The 21,806-nt window shown below is 40.3% G+C and overlaps 2 protein-coding genes across 2 annotated transcripts; both read right to left on the reverse strand.

Moving 5' to 3' along the window:
* Positions 1–2,265: 2,265 nt before the first annotated feature.
* ywhae1 (tyrosine 3-monooxygenase/tryptophan 5-monooxygenase activation protein, epsilon polypeptide 1) lies at positions 2,266–8,766 on the reverse strand. Its single transcript, XM_088300086.1, has 6 exons — positions 8,506–8,766; positions 6,218–6,417; positions 5,609–5,715; positions 5,270–5,476; positions 4,966–5,102; positions 2,266–2,391 (listed from the first exon to the last, which is right to left on the reverse strand). The coding sequence occupies exons 1-6, from the start codon at positions 8,567–8,569 to the stop codon at positions 2,336–2,338; spliced, it is 771 nt and encodes a 256-aa protein (XP_088156212.1). The 5' UTR covers positions 8,570–8,766; the 3' UTR covers positions 2,266–2,335.
* A 2,076-nt stretch (positions 8,767–10,842) lies between these two features.
* crk (CRK proto-oncogene, adaptor protein) lies at positions 10,843–20,867 on the reverse strand. Its single transcript, XM_088301392.1, has 3 exons — positions 20,319–20,867; positions 18,776–19,371; positions 10,843–13,962 (listed from the first exon to the last, which is right to left on the reverse strand). The coding sequence occupies exons 1-3, from the start codon at positions 20,536–20,538 to the stop codon at positions 13,825–13,827; spliced, it is 954 nt and encodes a 317-aa protein (XP_088157518.1). The 5' UTR covers positions 20,539–20,867; the 3' UTR covers positions 10,843–13,824.
* Positions 20,868–21,806: the final 939 nt, after the last annotated feature.

Below are 21,806 nucleotides of genomic sequence, written 5' to 3' on the forward strand. Positions count from 1 at the left end.
GCCATGAGTTTGACACCTATGCTCTACATAATCACACCTAGGTTGGAGGGGCTAATTTTATGCAGAACGTGCAAATTAGCCAAAGAATTGTGTGACACTCTTGATTTCTTTTAGGTCACAGGGGAGATAAATCAGTTTTCTGAGTTTGGTCATATGAGATTTGCAAAATGAGTCATGATTGGTGATTTCCTGAGCCCTGAGCAACTGTGATGTCATTTTAGTTGACAGCAAGTGGCAAAATGGCCACCCCCTAGTAAAAACGGGTAGATTTGGCTGCTCAATTCATATTCCAAAAATGCAAAACAGTAATTCCTAGCAAAACCTAACCTCCGTAAAAGGTGAAAAAAGGTTGAGCCCAAAAATTTTTTTGTGTATGTGTGTGTGTGTTATTTTACATTTTTATTTTGGGGGATTTATGCCTATTACGACGTTGTGACCCATAACCACGGCATGGTTCCCAATATTCGAAATACTTGTTACACAACATATTTAGCTTTAAAAACACAAAATGAAGAAGAAATAAACTGCAAGCTGGGAGAGGAACGTGATCTAAAATCAGAATTAGAAATTTAAGATTACATCGGAACGATGGCTAATAACTACATTATTGTTTGAGTTTTCATCCTAAAATTGGCTTACTTCAAATAGAACCCATGGTGCATTTTAACCAAAGGTACAACCCTGGTGGATTAATGCACTTTTGCACTAACGAAGAAACAGCACCGCCGCCGGAAGTAATCATGGCTGAGCGCGCTGTGCTTGTCGGATGGTTGAGGGTGGTCCGCTCAGTTTCTAAATACAGTCGTTTCCCACCCGCCTATCCGGCTCGCTTCTATTAATTATTAATGTGGATGAGAGTGGTGAGATAAAACAAGCGAAAATGCTGGGTCATTGCAGCCAATCAGCTCATGGTATACCAGTAACCAATCACGCTCCTTGTATGAATGCACGTGGTTATGTACAAAAACCTTGCAGGGAACTCATCTCTTTAAAACACACCTTTTCGCAATGCTGGAGTATTTTTTCATATTTTTTTAATTTTTGGGGGAAAACCTGAGAAGCCGCAAAATATCAGGATCTTAACCAAGGACACTTTGACATGGTCAGAACGGCTGGGGATCGCACGCAGAACCTCTGGGTTGGGAGATGACCATCCTACCACTTAGGCTAAGCCTTCAATACTTGCCTGGATAAGACTGATGGAACACCATTCCAAACACAAAAAATATGTCCAAAGCATCATTCCATGACAAAAACAAGACAGAACGCTTCTTCTTAATTTTGATTGTTTAATGTTAATTCCATGCTGTGTTTCAGTAAGAACAATACAGATTCCCTGTCTGGCTCCAGTCAGATATCCAGTAGTACAAATTAGCTCCAAGTTACACATGATGCAGCAAAACGAGTAGAGAAGCAAAAGAACTTGCAGTGAAATACGCTCTCAACCAAAAGGAGCTTTAGTACAAAGTTGGGGATAGGTGCAGAAAAGAATACTAGCGAGCGCAAACAACCAACTTTTTTAAGGCTCTCTATAAAGGAGCGGGGCAAACTGATACTTTACTTTTTTTCCCTACCCTTAATTCAAACAGCAAGTGATAATGCAACCCTCAGCCATGTGTGCACTGTTACAGTATTTAGCACAAAGTACAATCTAAAGACACCTACATAGAACAGAAGAGGAGAGGAAAAAAAATTGACTATGGTGTAATAGCACTTCTTTGCCCCACTTGGATATCACAAATGTTGCCAACGTCCTCTGAAATACTAACATAAAAAAGACACTTGCAGCTCTCAAAAGTGCCCATTAAAAAGTTAACATTGATTCACTAAAAACAAAGATAAAATAGCTCCCATTAACTAATAGTCAACATTTTCAGTAATAAAAGTTAATTTCTGTAATTACATTAAGAAAGATTCTCAATACATCCAGCAACTGATACAAATATTGAGGAAAAGCAAAAAGGAAAACACAAAGAAAAAAAAGATAACATTTCAGAACCGCTTGTACCAGGAACAAAATAAAACAAACAAAAAAAAAAAAACCCGGGGGCTTCTCTTTGTCTCTCTATCATTGTATTTCCTGACTGGATGACGTGGTAGTGGTGTAAGGACTAATGGAGGGCGAGAAAAAATTAAAGAAGAGGAAAACCAAAATGATCAACTCCAGTGCCCTGTTGGGTCCTGAAGTAGCAGAGGCAGATGAGAAGAGTGGGAAGGGAAAGGAAAAAGAGGGCGGACAACCAAGGAAGTCGAGGAGTGTGATGAGTTGGTTGAGTTTTGGGAGGGGAGGGGTGGGGTGGTCACAAGTTGTTGGCTGATAGTGGCAAAATCTTCTCTAAGTCTGCGCCTCATCCTCCACATCTTGCAGTGCTTCTGTGGTCTGTTCTTCTCCTGCAAAAACCAGACACCAAAAGGTACAAACACAATCAGGAGGCAGCTTCACACCAGTAACAAACAACGCGCAAATGTGCCAAAGTCAAACGCTTCAACGATTGAATGACTCCACCAAGATTTGCAAGAAAAATACACCAAGTGTGTTTAGAGGGTACACACACGTCCAATAAACCATCTGAATTTGAGCATCTTGCTTCTGATCGAGTCAGCAAAGACTCCAACACACCCCCAATTTTTAAATGTTTTGTTTTTCCAATCCAATGAATTTGATGAATGCTCCAGCACAAACATGCTGGGGTCCACTCCACTCCAATATACAGAGAGGCTATGTTATCTTATAATGCTAGATATTGACTCGTAAATTGTTATGTATTAGTCACATGTCATCAAAAGTGTTGTTTTCATTAGTGCTGTCAAGTGATTAATTTTTTAACTAAATAATCACCCAAAAAAAGCCATGATTAATTGTGATCAGTCACATTTTTCAACTACTATTTTTTGCGAAGCTTGTAACAGATTTTACTTCAATAACATCTTGGAATTGAAGCAAAATCACCAAGCATGGAGTATATTTAATTCAAAGACTGTTTGAATAGCTTTCTTGGATTCTTGATCTAAAGTGAGACATCTTTACAGGCATTTTTCTTCAAAACGTTTCTCAAAACTGCTCACAAGCGCCACACTCCAGCAGTGATGGTTTGCAAGGCCCAGTGGTAACTAGTTTTGTTCTGAGACGTGCTAAAGATGTACAGCGAATATGGCACAATATTTGCAATGTATGCAAATTATTTTTTAAGTAAATCAAACTAGGTTAAAATATTTAACTGAATTTAAAAAAATTGGGATTATCTGAGTTAATGCTTTAATTTTGACAGCCCTAGTTTTTATGTTTAAGCTTAGCGGATGTTCCGTACTACAGGTCACACTTTCCCCTCCCATGGGTTGGCTGGACCTGCGACTTATACATGAATAAAATTGAATTTCACAGACAGCCCTGAGAAGGCACTCTAGACGTATGCACCAATATCTCCTACGGCGTCCAAAGACAACTGAGAATGACTGAACACAAAGGCCCCTCAAGAGAATCATATTCTGCAGACCACAAAGCTGCAAGTTGTGAAATGTGCAACTGAAAACTGTAATCAAGCAGCAGAGAGAAAGTTTGGAGTGAATGAGAATTTTTTTTTAGGGGCTGGCGGGAAGCGGAGGCAACTCTTACTGCAAAGAAAAAAAACGAAAAAAAAACTGAGAGCTTAGATGGCCACACACAGACAGCACTTTCCCCAAAACATTAACATGAACACATTTTCTGTTCATGTTGATAATATATAACCATTGCATTAGCATACCTTACACCTGTTCTTTCCTTTTGTTAATAGTATATTTTCCGGTTCCGGCGCCGCGCGAGTGGACAATGACTTCGCTCTGAGAAGACAAGTTTGGGTGTGGCTTTTTGGCTCGCCTGCTTTTGACATAACTTTGCCTGAAACTCAACGCTAGGTTAAAAGTGCTTTCCTTTTTTGGTTCATATATTAGGAGTTGGTAAATTGGCAAACAAGGCACCCTAGCTTTATTTATTTGGGGTGCATGCATGCATCTAACTTTAGAAGCGGTATTATGCAGTGTGTTTATTAATGTTCAAAGACAGTGGACTGCTGAAGTATCCCCTGTATTCTCAAAATATTTTAAAGTATTTTTGTTGATTTCTTACTACACAACTCGTCGAGTGGTGTTTTTCTGATCTTGCACACTAAACTTTTTTTTAAAAATGAAAAGTAATACTAAAACTGGTTTTGAAAAAACTAAAACTAATAAAAACTAACAAAGCCGCACTGAAACCTAATTACGACCAACTAAATTTAAAAAACAAAACTCAAAATGAATGTAATAAAAATGAACTATAATTAAAATTCCAAAACTGATAATACTGGTGATCAGTGGATGTTTGAAGTTTCTCCAATTTTCAGTACAACATTCTCAATAAATTGCTGGCGTGACACATGCAGGTGCATTTTTCCAGAACATCAAAAAAAAAATTTACAATAAAATTTTATTATATTTGCCTTCGCCACTCGAAACATGGCATTCTAATTAATAATGCGTTTGTGGAATGAGTTAAGCAGAAAAATTCTACCGTTTTTAGCCATCTAAAGGAGCAGCCAATTTGTCACTTCTCTCAACTGAAAATGACATTGCAGTTGCTCAGGTAACGACCAATCACAGCTCACCTGTTTTCTGAAGCAGAGCCATGATTGGTTGTTCGTTGAGCCTTGAGCAACTGTGATATCATTTTTAGTCGACAGAAGTGACAAAATGGCCACCCCCTGAGATGACTACTGGTGCAATTCACTGCTTTACTCATATTCATAATAATCAGCAGGTCGTGTTTCCACTTGCGGGCCTGCATAGAAATTATTCTTATAGAGAACATTTTTGCGTTGACGTCCCCTTTAACATTAGCTCTTTTCATAAAGCAGGTGCTCACAAGCTAACGGGCAGCAAGTTTTTTCAGTGTATCAGCATCAATTTGTGGAAACGGATGTAGACAATTTTGAGTCACATGTGTCTCACCTTCCCCCTGCATATCTGAAGTCCATAGTGTCAGGTTGTCGCGTAACAACTGCATGATAAGTGTCGAGTCTTTGTAGCTATCTTCACTCAGTGTGTCGAGTTCTGCAATTGCGTCATCAAATGCAGCCTTCGCCAACCTGAGCAGAAATGCAGTAACTTTGTTGGCTCAAGTTCTGATCAATTTCTCATTCGGGTCAAAATTGACTTGGCGGCAAAATGAAAAGACCAACTAGTGTCATTGATACAATTTCAGTTAATGAACTAACAAGGCAATATTAAAACATTGGACAGCCACAACAAAAACCTGCAAGCGCGATCCGGTGAGTTGAGGATCTCGTAGTAGAACACGGAGAAGTTGAGTGCGAGACCAAGGCGAATGGGGTGAGTGGGTGGCAGCTCTTGCGTGGCAAGATCAGTAGCGGTTTTGTAGGCCACCAGGCTCTGCTCTGCTGCTTCCTTTCTGCCGTTGCCTGTAGCAAACTCTGCCAGGTACCTGTGGTAGTCGCCCTTCCTGAAATTGTACAAAATTCAAATGTAGCTGTCATGCTTGCAGTCACATCTATAGTGATGCTAGGGACTGTGCTGCATAATTTGATTCAGAAAAAGAAAATGCACCGATAAAACCCCTAACACACACACGCACATTTTGTTGTAGAAGACTTTCGACTCTCCAGCAACAGCAGAGGGCAGTAGGTGCTTTTCCAATGCCTCCAGAATGTCACCACAGATTGACTTGAGCTCATCTTCAACCTGCCATAAAAAAAAAAAATTTAATAAATAATCATACAAACGTTTATTATTTTGTGTATAACGCTTGATACAGGTTAACTTTCTGTTAGCGCCAACCAAATACTCTAATGTAGTATGCAGCCTGTTTTTATTCCCTTATTTTTTCATTCCAAAAAGGTAGATGTCTTACTGGTTGAAGTCTAACAGTTCCAGCAGGATTACCCAGTGAAGTATTGACTGCAATCCAAAAGCCCCTCCCCTTGCTCTGACACACTCTGGCCTCTCCCTGAGTAATAGCCAGCTCGTATTTCCTTTCATAAAGGCAAGCGAGTGCACAAGTTGCCAGCTATGACTCAGATGCAGTCTGTTCAGAAGCAGTTTGTAGTGTGTATTATTAATAGAAGCTGGTGATCTCACATCAGTACATAACGAGACACTTTGAATTGTGAAGTGCATTTGCAATCATGGGAGAAGTCATATCAGATGTTAAGGGGCTGTTACTTTTGTCTGTGAAATGTTTTACCGTTTTCCTGTATTCCCGGACCATCTTCAACTTCTCTTCTTCACCCTTGCTCTCATCTCTCTGTTCAATGCTGCTGATTATCCTCCAGGAAGCTCTCCTAGCGCCAATCACATTCTTGTAAGCCACAGATAGTAGGTTCCTCTCCTCCACTGTGAGCTCTTCATTCATGCCCGCCACATTCTTCATAAACAACACCATCTCTGTAGACAAGACACACACAACACTCATTTCAACACGTTTGCTCAGTTGTTGAGAATCCCCTGTGTATCATGTCCATGTTCTGATGCATGAGCCACCAGCTGTCCGCCATCTGCTCCAAACCCCAAAATTTTATTTTATCGTGGCTGATCATTGGCAATAAAATACAAACTTGATGCCACACTACAACAAGATACAACAGCAACAAATATGATGCTTTTTGCCCCTTTCGGTCTCAACCTTTAGAGGTTTTCTCCTGCAACACGCTTGATTCAAATGATCTGGATGTTATCAGACCCCTGCAGAACTTGCTGATGATCTGTATTGTTATTTGTATCAGGTGTGTTTTAAGTAGGAAACTTAAAACATGCAGGAAAAAACAGCCCCAGAGGGCAGGGTTTGGAGACCCCTCGTCTTGAATAATCCTAACAAATAATGTGATTATGGTTTGTGTACAGCAGTTATATTCTAAGTGAGAAATAGCTTTACACAATCATATTATACTGCTTACACTGATGGTTTTCATGTGCCAAAACTAACTTAAATTTCATTAGACCATACAGGGGTTGCCAGTAATGATTAGTTTAATAATTGATTAATCTGTTCATTACTTTGTCAATTAATTGATGAATAGACTAAAAACAATTTAATTACCCCCCTTATTCAAAAACAAGACATTATTTCAAGTTGACAGTGTAGACAATTAACAAACTAGGGATTTATGATTCAGTTACTGGTTTGGTTTGTGTGTCAGAAAATGGGCAAAAAGTTGCCGTGGATTCCCAAGTAAAAGCAAATGTTTTATTTTGATTTAACACAAATGCTCAGTGTGTTTTGATGGAGGACGACAGAAATATAATATTTTCTGTTGAGAAAATGGAAATTCATAAGAATTCACATGAAGAAAATACAGCCAATGGATTTAAAAAAACAGTTATTTTATCATCAATTATTTGGCCATTAATTGTTGCATCTCTAGACTCTACTGAAGTGAAATTTTAAACAAGCCAAAAGAGACCGTTTGCATTATATATTTATGCAAAAGATACACATTCAGTCTCATAATAGTGCGGCTTCACCGTCATAAAAACAGAAATAAAGCTTGTAATATTACGACCACACATATGCATAGTGGTGGTATTCTCACTGAACATGGCAGTATGAGGATAAATACATGATGTTACAAAACGGTTGAAAATATCTCCGAAATGCCAGAGAGCTAAAACCTGCATTACCTGATTGCTCACGCTAAGCGAAAGTGTGGCGGTAACACCCTCAGATCAGAATCTGTGAAGATATTTCACGTCTTGAAAAAATAACCTGGAATCCGTTGCAGAACAACTACATTACGTTCACCACATTCCAGACAGGTTTCCATGTAGTCAGAAGCCCATCAATCAATCTCTTCCACAGCTCCAAATCCCTGAGTGAGTCATGGCACATTCATTTAACGTTACTAAGCAACCTATAACTGTCGCACAGGCGGGCGTCTAAAAACAGCCCCTATGAGACCACTAATGGTATGACGTTCTAACGGCAGTGAACGAGATCAGAAAGGGAGGAAGAGGGGGGTCATTTTCGTCAATCGAGCTTCACTGCGCGGCCATGAGAACGGCAGAGGAGCAGCCCATCAAGTCAACAGTTGTCCTCCCACTCCCCGCACGTTAAACTTCGACTTTCGTGGAAAACCCGATTCGCTTTATGGCAATGATTCAGATCACGTTCGCAAAGCCACTGCGTGAGTTTAAAAAGAAAGGCAGTGTGTATGTGAGGTACGGTGGTGCAGGGAGGTAACTCCTGACAGCTCACGCTCTACTGATCCGCCATTTTGTTGTAGCCCTTTCGCTAACCCTAGCCTCTGGACGCCACTTGTTTAATTAATCCCCTTTGAATTTGGACAGCTGCTAGCAATGCCATTCATTAGCAGTAAGATACTCCAGTCACAGCAGCGTGCCGTTCGCCATGGAGCCAAGCTACGTTTAACGGGAGCAAAAACGCTCAGCAAAGCGCCGCTCTGTTAACATTAGTTAGCTAGCACAGGGGTGGAAACGCCAACGGTGAGCATGTCCCATTTCAAGTAGTGTGCTTACCGTCATATCGCTCGGCCTGCTCAGCGAGTTTTGCCTGGTACACGCATTCTTCTCGCTCTGCCATTGCGAATGGAACCGTCGAAAGTGACAAATTGATTTGTCGGGGAGGGGGGAAACACGATGATGTGCCTTTCTGCCTGGTCTGTCAGCGGTCCGTAGAAACCAACTGGGTCGACTCAAATGGTGTTCCGCCCAACCGGCAAGCAGAGAGGATGGAGTAAAGATGGCGGCCAGTCTCATCCGGGTAATCGCACACGCACCTGATTCGTCTGCTCTGTTACGTCGAATACGCATCGCTTAACTTTAAACGGAGAAAGTGTGTAATTGTGTTGCGTGGCTTCCCCCAAATATATTTTTAGAACCACTCTTACCGGGAAACCACGTGAGCTAATCTCACATGCTGACAATGTCCAAGGGGCCTTCACATAAGTGAAGAGGTTCTCCCCAGCCCCGACCAATTCTTCAATTACGTTGCTTCTCTTGCAAACACCCATAGATCTTTGGCTACGTTTTGGCGGGACTTCTTTTTCATTTTGATTTTGTTGACCTTTGTGTACCCAGGTTGAAAGTGATTGAGACTTTCAATCTCTTTTGCAAAGGTGACCTAGGATTTAACATTTGAAGCCCTGCTTCAAGTGTGAAATCACTAACATTTTATACCACTCCTTTAATAAATATGCGTTTGAACTCATAAATTCAGTCACTTTTATGCCACCAGAGTCTTTTGTTTTAATGATCTGGCGGGAGTCCTGATTCAATACCTCGGTAATGCATTTATTACAAAACAAAACAAAAAAAAAACACGGAAGGGGTTTGATTGGTTAAGCGCCGGAGCGAGAAATTATTGGCCTGCTGTCAATCTGCTATTTTACAATGATTACAATAGACTGGTCATGAATAGGTTATTTTAGTGTGCTGTGTCGGCTGTATCGGTAATAATCGATTATTTTGCTGTTGGTCATGTACTGTACCTGGTTCCTTGTTTTGTCACTGATAATAGGCTGTTATCAACATTTTCATTCAAGGGACAGCGTAGAATGTCCAGATTTTTTTCCGAAGTTGATTCATTTTAAAAAGCCATTATTAACTTTCGGTAACTTAAAAAAAATAAAAAACTTGCCGTTCAGAATCGAATTTGCATAATTTTTACCACTCGCCATGATGCTTTTAGTTCCATAAACAGGCGAAAACTCCGCACAGCAAGCCCGTGCAGGCGTGTCCTAAATTTCACATGCTTGATGTTTTTTCTGGTCTCGCAAGATCCGGTAAGGTGTCGCCACCCATGTGTGAGATTATTTTTATATATATGGGTGGCGACTCACCATACAGGACCCCCTATTTCCACTACGGAGTCAATCACCCGATCACAAATTTGCTGGATCAATGACTACAGCAGGTGTAACAAGTGCAGTGCACTTACTTGGTCACTTGAGGGAATGAGGCACCGCAGTGTGCGTGCCTCAAAATGTACGCGCTTTGAATTCAGATCGTGGTATTTTATTAGTTCACCTCTAGATGGAGCTAAATCGTACACACTGTCCCTTTAACATAGAAGCGACACAAGCAGGTACATAAGGGGCCAAAATTGGGCCTGGCAATATTTGTGGGTGGCGGCTGTCGTACAGCAAAAATTATTTCTCAAATGTGGGGTGAGTTAGGAGTAAGGCAAGCTCTAAAAGTTAGCAACGGGGGTGGAGGGGGACGGCCATCACGGGCTTCAACCAGCCACAATACAGACCGTCCGTTTGGGAAAATCCAGACATTTTCTCCAAATGGCAACCACCACCGTGGACACAAGAAAGTATGCTCACTTCTGTCATACTATCTGTTTTTCACTGATTGTTTTATATTTCCAGCCGAGAAGTGTTTTCCATACAAAGATGTAACGTCGAATTCCTTTACTACTGCATTGGCATCGGTCAGTGATATCCACTGTGTTCCAACTACGTACGCATTCTTATGCAGCTGCTGTAGGAATGGACCTCCATCGAGGACCCCCATGAAGATAAGTTGTTTAGTTATATAAACAACCATCTGAAAAAATATCCGTTTTTCCTAGTACCACCATAATGTTCGGTATTAAAATACAGTTAAAAGTGGGCCTGAGTGTTAATCAAAAATGAGGCAGACCTCATCCTAAAAGTACATTCAATAATTCAGTAAGACATGAACCTTATGCACACAAATGTACCGTTCTGGAATAAGAACACATTTAAGGCACTGTAATAGTATGCATCTATACATTTGAATTTAGTGACTCTTTTGCATACCACTTGAGGAGCCCACGCACCACTAGGAACACACTGAGAATTACTGGTCTAACAAAAACAGGGAAACTGTCGTGAATTTTACTTTATTTACTAGTTTAATTAACACATCACATGCTACAGAAAAAAAGTTAATTACAATTGTCTCAAAAGAATATAGTGTTATAATAAAATTACACAACTGCTCTCAACAATTCCCAGTCGCATTTTACCACCAGTCACTTTGCATGAAAGGAAAACTGTGGCTATTTGTATGATTATTTAAAATAATTACATTTTTGGCTTCATTCCAGTAACTAAGCAACTGCTACATGCAGTACCCAGACCACATTACAAATTGGCCAGTAAAATCATCTTCGATGCCATTTTAAAAATGTGTATTGAATGTCATGATTGGACATAACATACTGTATTAGAAATGAGGTCATGGAGAGCAGTCACAATTTTTTTTCTTTCTTGCAGGAGAATGTGTATCATTGCAAACTTGTGAAAGCAATCAAGTGTGGTCAGTTCAGTCCAGTAATGTCGTTTAATGTCTTAAGAACAAGTACATGTTAGTGACCTGTGTGAATATTGTTCCCAATGCCATCCAAAGGCGACATGGTGTGTGGGACAGAATGCGGACTGTGATACGAGAAACCACCATACATTGTGTCTGCCATGGTAGTCATCTTCGATCCAATCCACTCCTATGTAATGTAGAGGAGCAAGGTAATGATTGTCAGACGTGGGTGGGGGGTTTAATTGAAAAATGGACTTGAAATGAAATGACCCTTGAGTGAAATCTTAAAATTGCAAATGTTGGTAGCTAGACATGGGAAAAAAGTAAAGAATAAGCATCAGATAAGTAAGCACAGAGAAAAGATAGGTTGATATATCTAAAGAATACAATAAGATAATTGGTGCAAGAGGGCAAAAAAAAAATTACAAAAGAGACAAAAAAAAAATAGCACTTCCTTTCCCACCTCCGACATCATTGTGAACCTCAATTTTGATAAGGTATGTTATGATCTAACAAGGTGGACAACAAAAGTCTGTTGTGAAGACTCGCAGGACAAATAAATGCTAGGTTAGCATGCATCATATACTAATTGTTTTTTGTAGCATAAAACTACAGTATTTTCCGGACTATAAACCGCTACTTTTTTCCTAGATTTTGAACCATGCAACTAATACAACAGTGCAGCTTTTCTGTGGATTTTTTTTCACCGGTAGGGGCGCTGCATAGTTGAAAAATACGCTAAAAAAATCTAGATTTTTTTTTCTCTTGGGTCTGTTCTGTTTTAATGATCAAAGTTGTTACCGTGTTAAAAGGCACTGTTTTAATCTGTTTACGTACCTTTATGTGCATTCACAGTGCAAAATCATTCAGTTCATGCAGTAAACATCTAAATGTTTTCATTTTTTTTCAAGAAAACTGCGGCTTACAGCCTGGTGCGGCTTGTATTTCTTTTTTTGTGCTGCTGCTGATTTTATACAGGTGTGCCTTATAGTCCGGAAAATACGGTACTTGGAGAGTGGTGGTGGTTGAATGAGAACGAGACTTGGGAAGCGGTTGAGTTGTGTTTTCATCTCTCTTCCAACAAGAGTCATAATTGGAGCCGGTTACAGTAAACTGATTCTAGCTTCAGGTTCTCATCACAGGTTTTTCTAATTACTTGCCATTATAGGCTGGTTGTGGTTCGTGTTTCCATGAGATTATGCTTTCATTTTCCGGTTGACAGTACAGAATAGTTGTTGCTCATCTCATCTTAGTCATTTGTGGGCACATTGGTTAGCTGTGCAGATGGCCATAATAATCAGTTCATCGATCATCAAGAAATGGGTAGATGGAGTGGTGTGAAATTGATGGGAGGTGGAAAACGGAGCGCACAACACGACCGCTGTTCCTTAGTCTCGATTAGTTTGCGGTCTTAAAAACATGACGATCTCCAATTATTTTTCCTGTTGCTGAACAAGGACATTTTATTAAATGCCCATCCACATTTAACACACAGTGATGCGATATATGTATATAAAAAAAAAAGTTAGAAACTGTAAGCAGCACTAATTTGGAAGAAGGGGATCAATGTATTTGACAGAGTGGCATGACATGATAAAATTTGGGAATTATTAAAAAGTTTGATCTATACATTTTCCACATTACTTCCTCATTAGGGTGGCGAAATTAGGCTTACAATTTGTCCCAGACCCGGGTCAGATAATAACTGATTGATTTCAGACTGCGTTCTTAGCTCATTTGGCCACGTTTTACCTAAGCCCTTGTTGACACTTCAGTAGGTCAACAGGCAGCTGGCCACAAAACGGTTCACAAAGTTCTCGCGTTGATTAATAGCTAACCTTCCAATAAGGAAACCGAACTGTGCTCTGTTCGTTATGCTCTCTTAATACTGTGAATTTAATAGTAGCTAGAATGTCAGTCAGCGCAAGGGCAGAACTCTGCCAAAGTTAAATAATACTAATTTGAATCATAATTGATCACCTTCATGACACTCAACTGCTGCTAAAGCCTACATTTTGTACTTAAAAAAAAAAAACAATCACATTCCAAACTCGTAAATTGTTCAATTCTGGATCTCGAGCTAAATGGACCAGTTTGCAAGGAACTAGTGACTTCAACAAACGTCTTTCTTTACCTTTGAACTTATTTCCACCTGGTCTAATTGCAGCCATGAGGATGAGGGCTAAAAAGACACAGTGCTGAGTTTTCATTTACATGTTCAAACAGAGGATGAGGAAATGGCCAAGTTGTGTGGCGAGCGGCGTCCTGAGGAGTGAGAGGCGATAACAATGTGTCAATATGGTGAGGATAAAATGTTACAAAATCCTTGGACAAGCTTTTCTAGACCGTCTTTCATTTTGCATTGACTCAGTCCCAGCAGGAAGTGGTGATGACGGTCTGTCAGAAATATGCACTGGACTCCGGTGCTTGTGAGAAACTTTACTTGGTGCAGGTCGGGCAGGAGTGAGGTGGTGACCAGGAGGCGCAAAGAGGCAATGGGGTGTGAGGCAGGGTCTAACTAGTGTCCAGGTTGCACCCACCAGTCCACTCTCAGCTGAGTTCATCCTCGGCATTGTGCTGATCCAGCAGTTTGACGTGTGTGAAGGGAAAGTGGCCTCGCTTGCCTTTACATTCGCCCTCCCACTGGCCGTTCACGTTTATTTTAGTCACTTTCACCATGTCGCCAACCTGGAGAGGGAGACAAATTGTGAGCATCCAAAAGGTAAGGTAAGACGGACAGAATGAGAAGTAACAAGTGAGAACTGGGTAAAGCACTGATAGGGGTGGAGAGCAGTTGTTATACTCCTCAGAAAGCCTTACTAAAACTAAGAACAAGTATGTGAATTACTACAGGGTTTCATTGCTTTACAATATTCCTGACATGTTTGAAGGCTATAAAGCCCGCACAAAAAATTAGATGGTGTGGTGGCATAATATGACACAATCAGTTACCGTACAGCTGTACCTATTGACAGAGACATGAGGCTACGTCGCCACTTTCCTGTATATGGTCCGAACATCTGTGGGTTCAGCTTCTGTGATTTTATTCTTTTTTATAATGGCATGACGGGCCAAATTAAATGGTCTTAAATTTAGCCCAACAACCGTTGTCGACATCTGCACTTAAACCAGGAATTCAAGTGCTGCATGGGCATACTCCAAGCCAAACGTCACACAACAAAGCAGTCAATTTCTTGAAGTTTTTGCTGCACAATAGAATCTGACACAAAAGAGTTTAATAAACCAGCGGACCTCGGGCTGTTAATTCTTTTAGTTATTTTATCTGCATTTGGCAAAAGCTGAGGAACAAGACTAAAACTATTTATACAAATGGATAAAACATCAAAACAAATACATTTGTTCTCCCCAACGAACAAAACCAGTTTAAACTCGAATCCTTGACAACTGATTGATTAAGGCGTATGTTTTAAATGTAGCAAAAATTGGTAGTGAGTTAGACGACAGTGTGTATGAGTTAGATAATTTGTCTGGTGCTGTAGACGACACTCATTGACAGTGAAATTAAAAAGTTGGGTGTTTCCTGCACTTGCTTGCCCCAGGAGGATATCCTGCAGTGCGCACTGCTTCTGCTACAAGGGTGTGTCTGTTTTAACCGAGGAACCTCACTGTCCTGGACGTTAATCTTATTTAAATCACCATTCATAAGATATTTTGTGAACACAGCTTTTGAATGCGGTGGGAAAGCGCGAGCAGTTTCTGCAGTATCCCTCTTTGCACGCTTCTGTATTAAAAGCACAGGTGGGTAAATGCTACAACTACAATTACGACACAAACACTTACATTAAATGGAGTTGAAATTGTTGCAAACCACCAAAAGATAAATTATTAAGTTCAAAAGAGCATTAATAGAAACTGCACAGTATTGACACAAATTGAAAAAAAAAGGGACTAAGAGACATAAGTCTGAAGCCACAACGGATCCAAGACACCAAGACAAGGAAATGTGAGCTAATAATTAACAGTCCCGTCTGTCCGTGCTGAGTCACTTCTCTGACCTACTGGAAAAAGCACAAGACGCTACCTTGGTCTGGGTAATCCCAGAGAAATTGAACAAAAGAGGGAGCGGTACCACTAGCTTGTACAACAGGACCAGTGTTGGGCAACTACTTGGAAAATGGAGTGAGCTCAGCTACAAGTTGTTCGACTGTGAAAGACAAACTGCTAAATGGACCTGCTCAATTTCAATACTTTCAAGATTGTGTGCATCTTGCGTGATGTCATTTTTTCTTACGTCTCTGCACACATTAGTCTGTACCGCTCGTGATCTCAAAACATGTTATTTGGACATTGCCATGAACTATTCATTTTTGCTCTTTTTTATAAACAATGAATCAGAGGCACCACAATATTTAGACTAAAGGGTCATTCCATGTCAATTCACACAAACCCAGAGGAGCTACCCAGTGACACCTCTTCAATTTACCCAAAATGTATAGGTGCCTAATGGTGTCAAACCCCCGCCCGCAAAAAATCACAAGTTTGAGCCTCTTAAGCTCAAACTGTTTTTGAGTTACGGCCTGTCCAAGTTTGAGTGCCACGCCTACTTTTGGGATACAGGAATTGCATGCAAAATTTTGGACCACATTTGGAGGCCCTCATCTTAACCTGTAAATTGCTATATCTATGTATTCTGACCATATAGCACAGGTGTACTATTTTTAGTGATATTAACCCTTTGAGACTGATTTTTTGTTTTTTAATGACACAAAACATTTGTTTGTTTTACATTTTGGGGGTCTATATCTTTGAAATATTTTGTGTTGGTGGGGTTTCAAACAATTTATCATCATATTTGGGAACTTTACCAGAGTTTCAAGGCACTCAGGCCCTTGGTGGAGGTACGGGGGCTCCAAATATGACTACGGGACAAAATTATCATTTTGGACCCCCACCTTTAGGCCTTTTAGTTTTTATTTTCTCAAAATGTTATACATCTTTATTTGTACAGCGCATTTCACAACTGCTGCAGCTGTAACAAAGCGCTTAACATGGAGTATAACAAAATAGCAATAGTTCACTAACAAAGACTCAGAAAGCAGTAATTTAAAATACAAATGAATGGTACTAACACATATACAGTAGACACCAGAAAACAGCACAGCAGTGAACAGTCTAAAGTTGCGTCGATAGCCAAAGAATAAAAATGTGTCTTCAAGCGAGTTTTGCCTTTAATTGAATGGAAGGTTATTCTAAAATGGTAATTTTGTCCCGTAACCATATTATCAGTTGACACAAACAATTTCCAAGATATGGACCCCCTGAATGTTAAAAAAAAAAAAAATCCACTTTCAAAGGGTTAATAGCTCTAAAAATAGTTCAAGTGCTAGTTTTAAAAGGAGATCCTGATAGACACTTACAGGTGAGGGCATCCAAATATGGTCCAAAATTTTGTATGCAACCCCTGGATCCCAAAAGAGGGCGTGGCACTCAAACTTTGACAGGCCATAACTCCAAAACTGTTTTTTGCTAGGAGGCTCAAACTTGGGATTTTTTCATTTGAGAATTAAAATATACTAACATATTAACATAAACCTGCGTAAGTAAGTATGGAAATACTATCCATCAATTTTCTGTAAGTGCATATTCTGCTTAAGGTTGCAGAGAGCTGGAGCATATCCCAGCTGACTTTGTGCCAAAGGCAGACTACACCCTAGACTAGTTGGCAGTCAACCACAGGTTGCATATGTAGACAGACAGGCATTCACAGTCATGTTCACATCATCACTGAGCACAAACTCAACACATTCTGCCTGCTCAAATCAGGCAAGTGAAACACTACACCAGGGGTCACCGACATGGCGCCAGCGGGCTACTTGTGTGGTCCTTGGGGTTACCTGCTGCCCTGTTCTAAATATAGCTCGCCAGAGAAATTTAACTTTTTTTTGGGTGTCGCTATTCTTAAAAATATATATACATAAAACATAATAATAAAAATAGTGCCTCTTACCAGTAAGTTCTATTTTTTATGTTATTTTTTTAAATACAGTTGAGCTCATGTAAATTTGGTAATGACTTTTTTTTTTAATAAATCTAGTACAGTTCAAAGATCAGTATTGTAACACATGACTAAACCATGGCATTTGAGGGAAGCTAGAGGGTGCATGAGATTATTTGTCCACAAATGATTTGAGCAAATTTGTTATTTGCCTGCATCAGCTGGTTCGGGCTCATACTAGTTTGGCCAAACGAGGACTAAACAACACAGAATATAAGCCAGCGGAAGCTGTTACAACAGCTCAGCCTGTTTGTTTTGTCAATGCAGACATAGATACAGCGGTTTCGGGGTTATTACACACAGAACGGTGAATCATTGTTTTGTTTTATTTCCGCCAGTTATTGTAGAGCCAAATGCTATGTGATTGCTGCGTAGTCAAATGTTAATTGTTTTAGAGTAATTTGTCATCAGGTACAAGTCCTGTTTATGTGACTAGCTTTAAAGTATCGGTCCAGCCAAGATGGTCCATTTTTCACTAACAGGCTAAGTTTAAATATTTTTGATCAGGAAACTGAAATGAGTTATCATTTTTTTCTATGCATTCATTTTGGAGAAATTAGGAAGTAAGTGACGACTTGAAAAACGGCTACTTTTAATGAGTAACATGGCCACGCCCAGCTGCGCTCTCACCATGTTTCACTCGAGTCAATAAAAGTGACCGATTACAAACTCTCCATTAGAAATCATTGTACTTCAGATCCCAAGATCCATGCCTCCCTGATGGCCTGTCAGCTCCCATCTGCCTCCTTCAAATTGACACGACTTTAGCGTAGCTAAATGTCCAAAATATAACCAGTCAGGGTTCGTGTACACCTTCTTGCTCTTGTCCGCTTCAGCGTGTGAAAGTGGCGAATCGATTGGCATGGTATTTTTGATCTTGTGGAGTTCATGTTTGATGTCAATAAAGCCAAACTATTGTGCAAAACACTTTTATACTCTCACATCTTGAAGTGGACAAGAGTAGTAATGTGCGTGGTGATTGGTCGCAGTTTTAGACAACAGAACTGACAAAGCAAGCGATATTACCTCGCTTGCCTCCCTGCTGTGATGTAAACGCTGAAACCGGAAAAGAATAAGCCGAGCTCCAAAAGGGGGCGTGCCAATTTGTCGTAAATCTCATCACAAAAACTAGTTAAATCACTACAGTCTTTTAGGGGGGTGGATTTTAGTACTGATGTCAATTTTACATGCCGCCTATTATTACAACACCTATTATATAAGTGCCAATGTTAACGTCAATCAAACGTCCCTTTCAGCTGTTTGCTATGCTTGTATGTTTTAGTGGGACAGAAATGCTATTCAAAGGTTTTGGGATCATAGTTTGTGGTATATTTCTGGGTTACATACTAATTCAGTTGACTTTCAGGGGAGTGTAACTAATTTGGGGAAATGTGCTATTTGCTCTCGAGCTTGGTTCTTATCACCTGCAAACAGCAGGGGGTCCACTGTATACAAAATATTTAAATGACCACACATTCATGTTACCTCCAAAGCCAGGGCGGTCTTGTCATATGCATTGGGCACCCGCTTCTGTATGGCCCTGGCAAAGACAGGTCCATTCTGGAGATTTGGGAGGGGGGTTGGCTGGGCATACTGGCTGGGATCTCCCATTAGTGGCGCACCGGGCTGGGCAGCAGATCCGTCAGAGTTCCCTAACATTCCCAGTCCTTCTGGCGGACACGCAGCAGGTGCACCGGAGGCAGCCGCCGAACTCGGAGACGCCGGACGGTACTTCTCTACATACGGTACCGGGATCATCCCTGCTCGGCCTTCAGAGTTCTGAGCATTCCACCACTGCTCTTCGGGCTTCTCAAGAACACGGAGGATATCACCCTTACGGAATGGGAGATCCTCATCGTCGTTGCCAGGGAAATCGAAAAGCGCTCTGACATGCTCATCCTCCAAGCGAGGTGGAGGGGCACCACCAGGGCCAACGCTGATAAAGGACGTATGTTTTGACTTGTTGATGGGTTCTATTAGAGTGGTTGTGTCCAAGTAGTGGATTTTGTAGAATTCTAGCAAAGCAGGAAGCGCGTCAAACTCTTGGTCACCAATCCGAAACCTTGGATGTGACAAACTTGCTGGAATGAAGGATAAGAAAAACAGTACACTTAGTAACAAAACTTTATAAACAAAAAAATAGAACATCTTCCATATGTAAAACTACTTGATTTAACACAGAAAAGGAATTCTCATCTGCCTTGTATCCGCCAATCACACATTATTCAGTAAGACGCACTTCGGAACCGCGATTGTTTGCTCCACTTTCTGCTCCGTGTCAAGGTCAGCTTGGTACAGATTGGTTTTGTTTTGGTTGTGAATGTGGAGATAGGATTGCTCAATGCAGGGACAGATCAAGTTGGATACTGGCCACCCAAACCTGAAAAATCCATGACTTTTTGCATAAAAAAAATTGTGACATTGTGATCGTCGCCCATGCAATATGCATATATCGCAAAGACATGCAATAACTTTATTATGGAATTGTATGCTTTTATCTGAATTTGTCAGATGCAAACATTTACACATTTAGTGCGTCGCCACCCTATAGTTAGACATTATGTAGGGGAATTACAATAAATTATCTAAGAACACATTCAGCGTGCTTATTTTGCTTTATAAAAAGTTACTTCTTTCATTGAATAAGAAAAATGTCATTTCTTTAGCTACATGTTAACTCACAAAACTATCAATATCGCCATAGTCAACATCATTATTACATATCGCATGCATGTATTGTGTTTATATGAGCTCATACTGTATAGATTAACCTACACTGGTGAATTGGTTTTAGAGTGTAGAGCGAATCATTATCAAGAATTTGGCCTTTGCATTCATTTTTTTATTTATTGCAGCCATGTTAAGAAAGTTTGGAAACCTAGTTTAAATATGTGCTTTGAATTAATATATTAGCTTAGCCTATTATATTGAAATGATACTTATCTGCATCCCCACTGGTGCAAGTCATGCAAGCATGCTGTCTTCATTAGAAAACCGGTGGTTGGGGGGCTACACAATATTATCTTACCTGGACCGGATTGTCGGTTATTGCTGATGCTGTTGATGATATAATGCGAGACCTTGGAGTTCTCCGACACGGAGAGGACGTAGTCGCCGGGGCTGGTGATGGAGTCCCGCACCAGGAACACGCCGTGCCTCTGCCCCTGCAACAGCGACACAGCCTCCTGCCTGCTCAAGCGGCCCCAGTACCAACTGGCTCGGTCCTCCGCGTCAAAATTGCCGGCCATGATAAGCACTCCGCAGCCGAGGCGTCGTCGGGCCTTCCCTGCTCTCCCTCCCGCGATCCACTCGCGATGCCTTCAACTCATACAAAACTTTAGCGCCTCGAGCACGTTTAGTAAACAGACGACATCCGCAGCTGGCCGTTTGCGCATCAATTCACTGCCACCAAATAACGGCAGCAAAAATGAAAAGATTCTTGGTGCCTGAACAGTAACACTCTTGTCCTACTGTGTGAAAAAACAGAACTTTAAGGATCACAATCCCATATACACTATAACGGCCGATGACAACTAAGTTCAAAAACTGAAATGGCGGATACGGGAAAACAAAAAAAAGGGGGTGGGGGGCATTTACAGGAAGTGACGTAGACATTTCAATCTACTGCATCAGTGGCAAACTAACATTAGTCAAATCGCAATTTAGAATTACAAAAAACATTTCCCTCTTATTTATATTTAGATATTATGAATAGCATGTCGAGGAGATGAAAATACACCCTTAAACATTTTTCATCACCCAAAAATCGTTGGTGGGAGTTTGCGTTTGACCATAATTAACATGAATGCATGAAACCCAGGAGGTTTTAATCCGAATAAGCATCTGTACCCTCGACATCAAGGTTGAATTAACAATAAAGGGCTAGGTAACTATGAAGGTTGAATTAACAATAAAGTGCTGGTTAACTATGAAGAACTGAAAGTGACTAAATTAAATAAATAAATACGCCATGAAACGTTTTATTAAAATTGTCAAAATAAATTGAATGTTTCATTTATTATTAAAATGTGGAATTAAATAAATAAATGAATCATCACAGTCACTATATGTAAAAAATATATATAATTATTTCTGTGTTTAATAATTAATTATGTATTTAATTAATTATTTATATATCCCATTAATCATTTATGTAATTACTTTTTTTCTGTATTTAATTATTTCATGGTCCCGCGTTGCAGCGTTTCATGAATTCATTTCATCTGTCAAACTCGCCCATCCAAATTACTGGGCGGGTGGGTCTAAACGGTGACGAACTCAAATTACTGTTGCTTTGGCCTGAATTGGTTGCAAACATGGCGGCTACGACGAAAGAGAATTTTCATGAGCTCCCTCTTGATTGAAGCTTGCTTAATTGAAGCTTGTATTTAGTTGTTTTCAAGCAATGTTAATTAATTTCCCTGGCACACGATAAGCGCCCCAGTTGCAGTTCGTATGGTTCACCATGAGATGTCAGTACAAGTAAAAAAAGAAAGGGACATTAACTTCGTAGCAG

This window comes from Idiotropiscis lumnitzeri, chromosome 7 (assembly GCF_059441095.1).
Source record: "Idiotropiscis lumnitzeri isolate Australia: NSW breed Sydney's pygmy pipehorse chromosome 7, RoL_Ilum_1.0, whole genome shotgun sequence".
NCBI lineage: Eukaryota > Metazoa > Chordata > Actinopteri > Syngnathiformes > Syngnathidae > Idiotropiscis > Idiotropiscis lumnitzeri.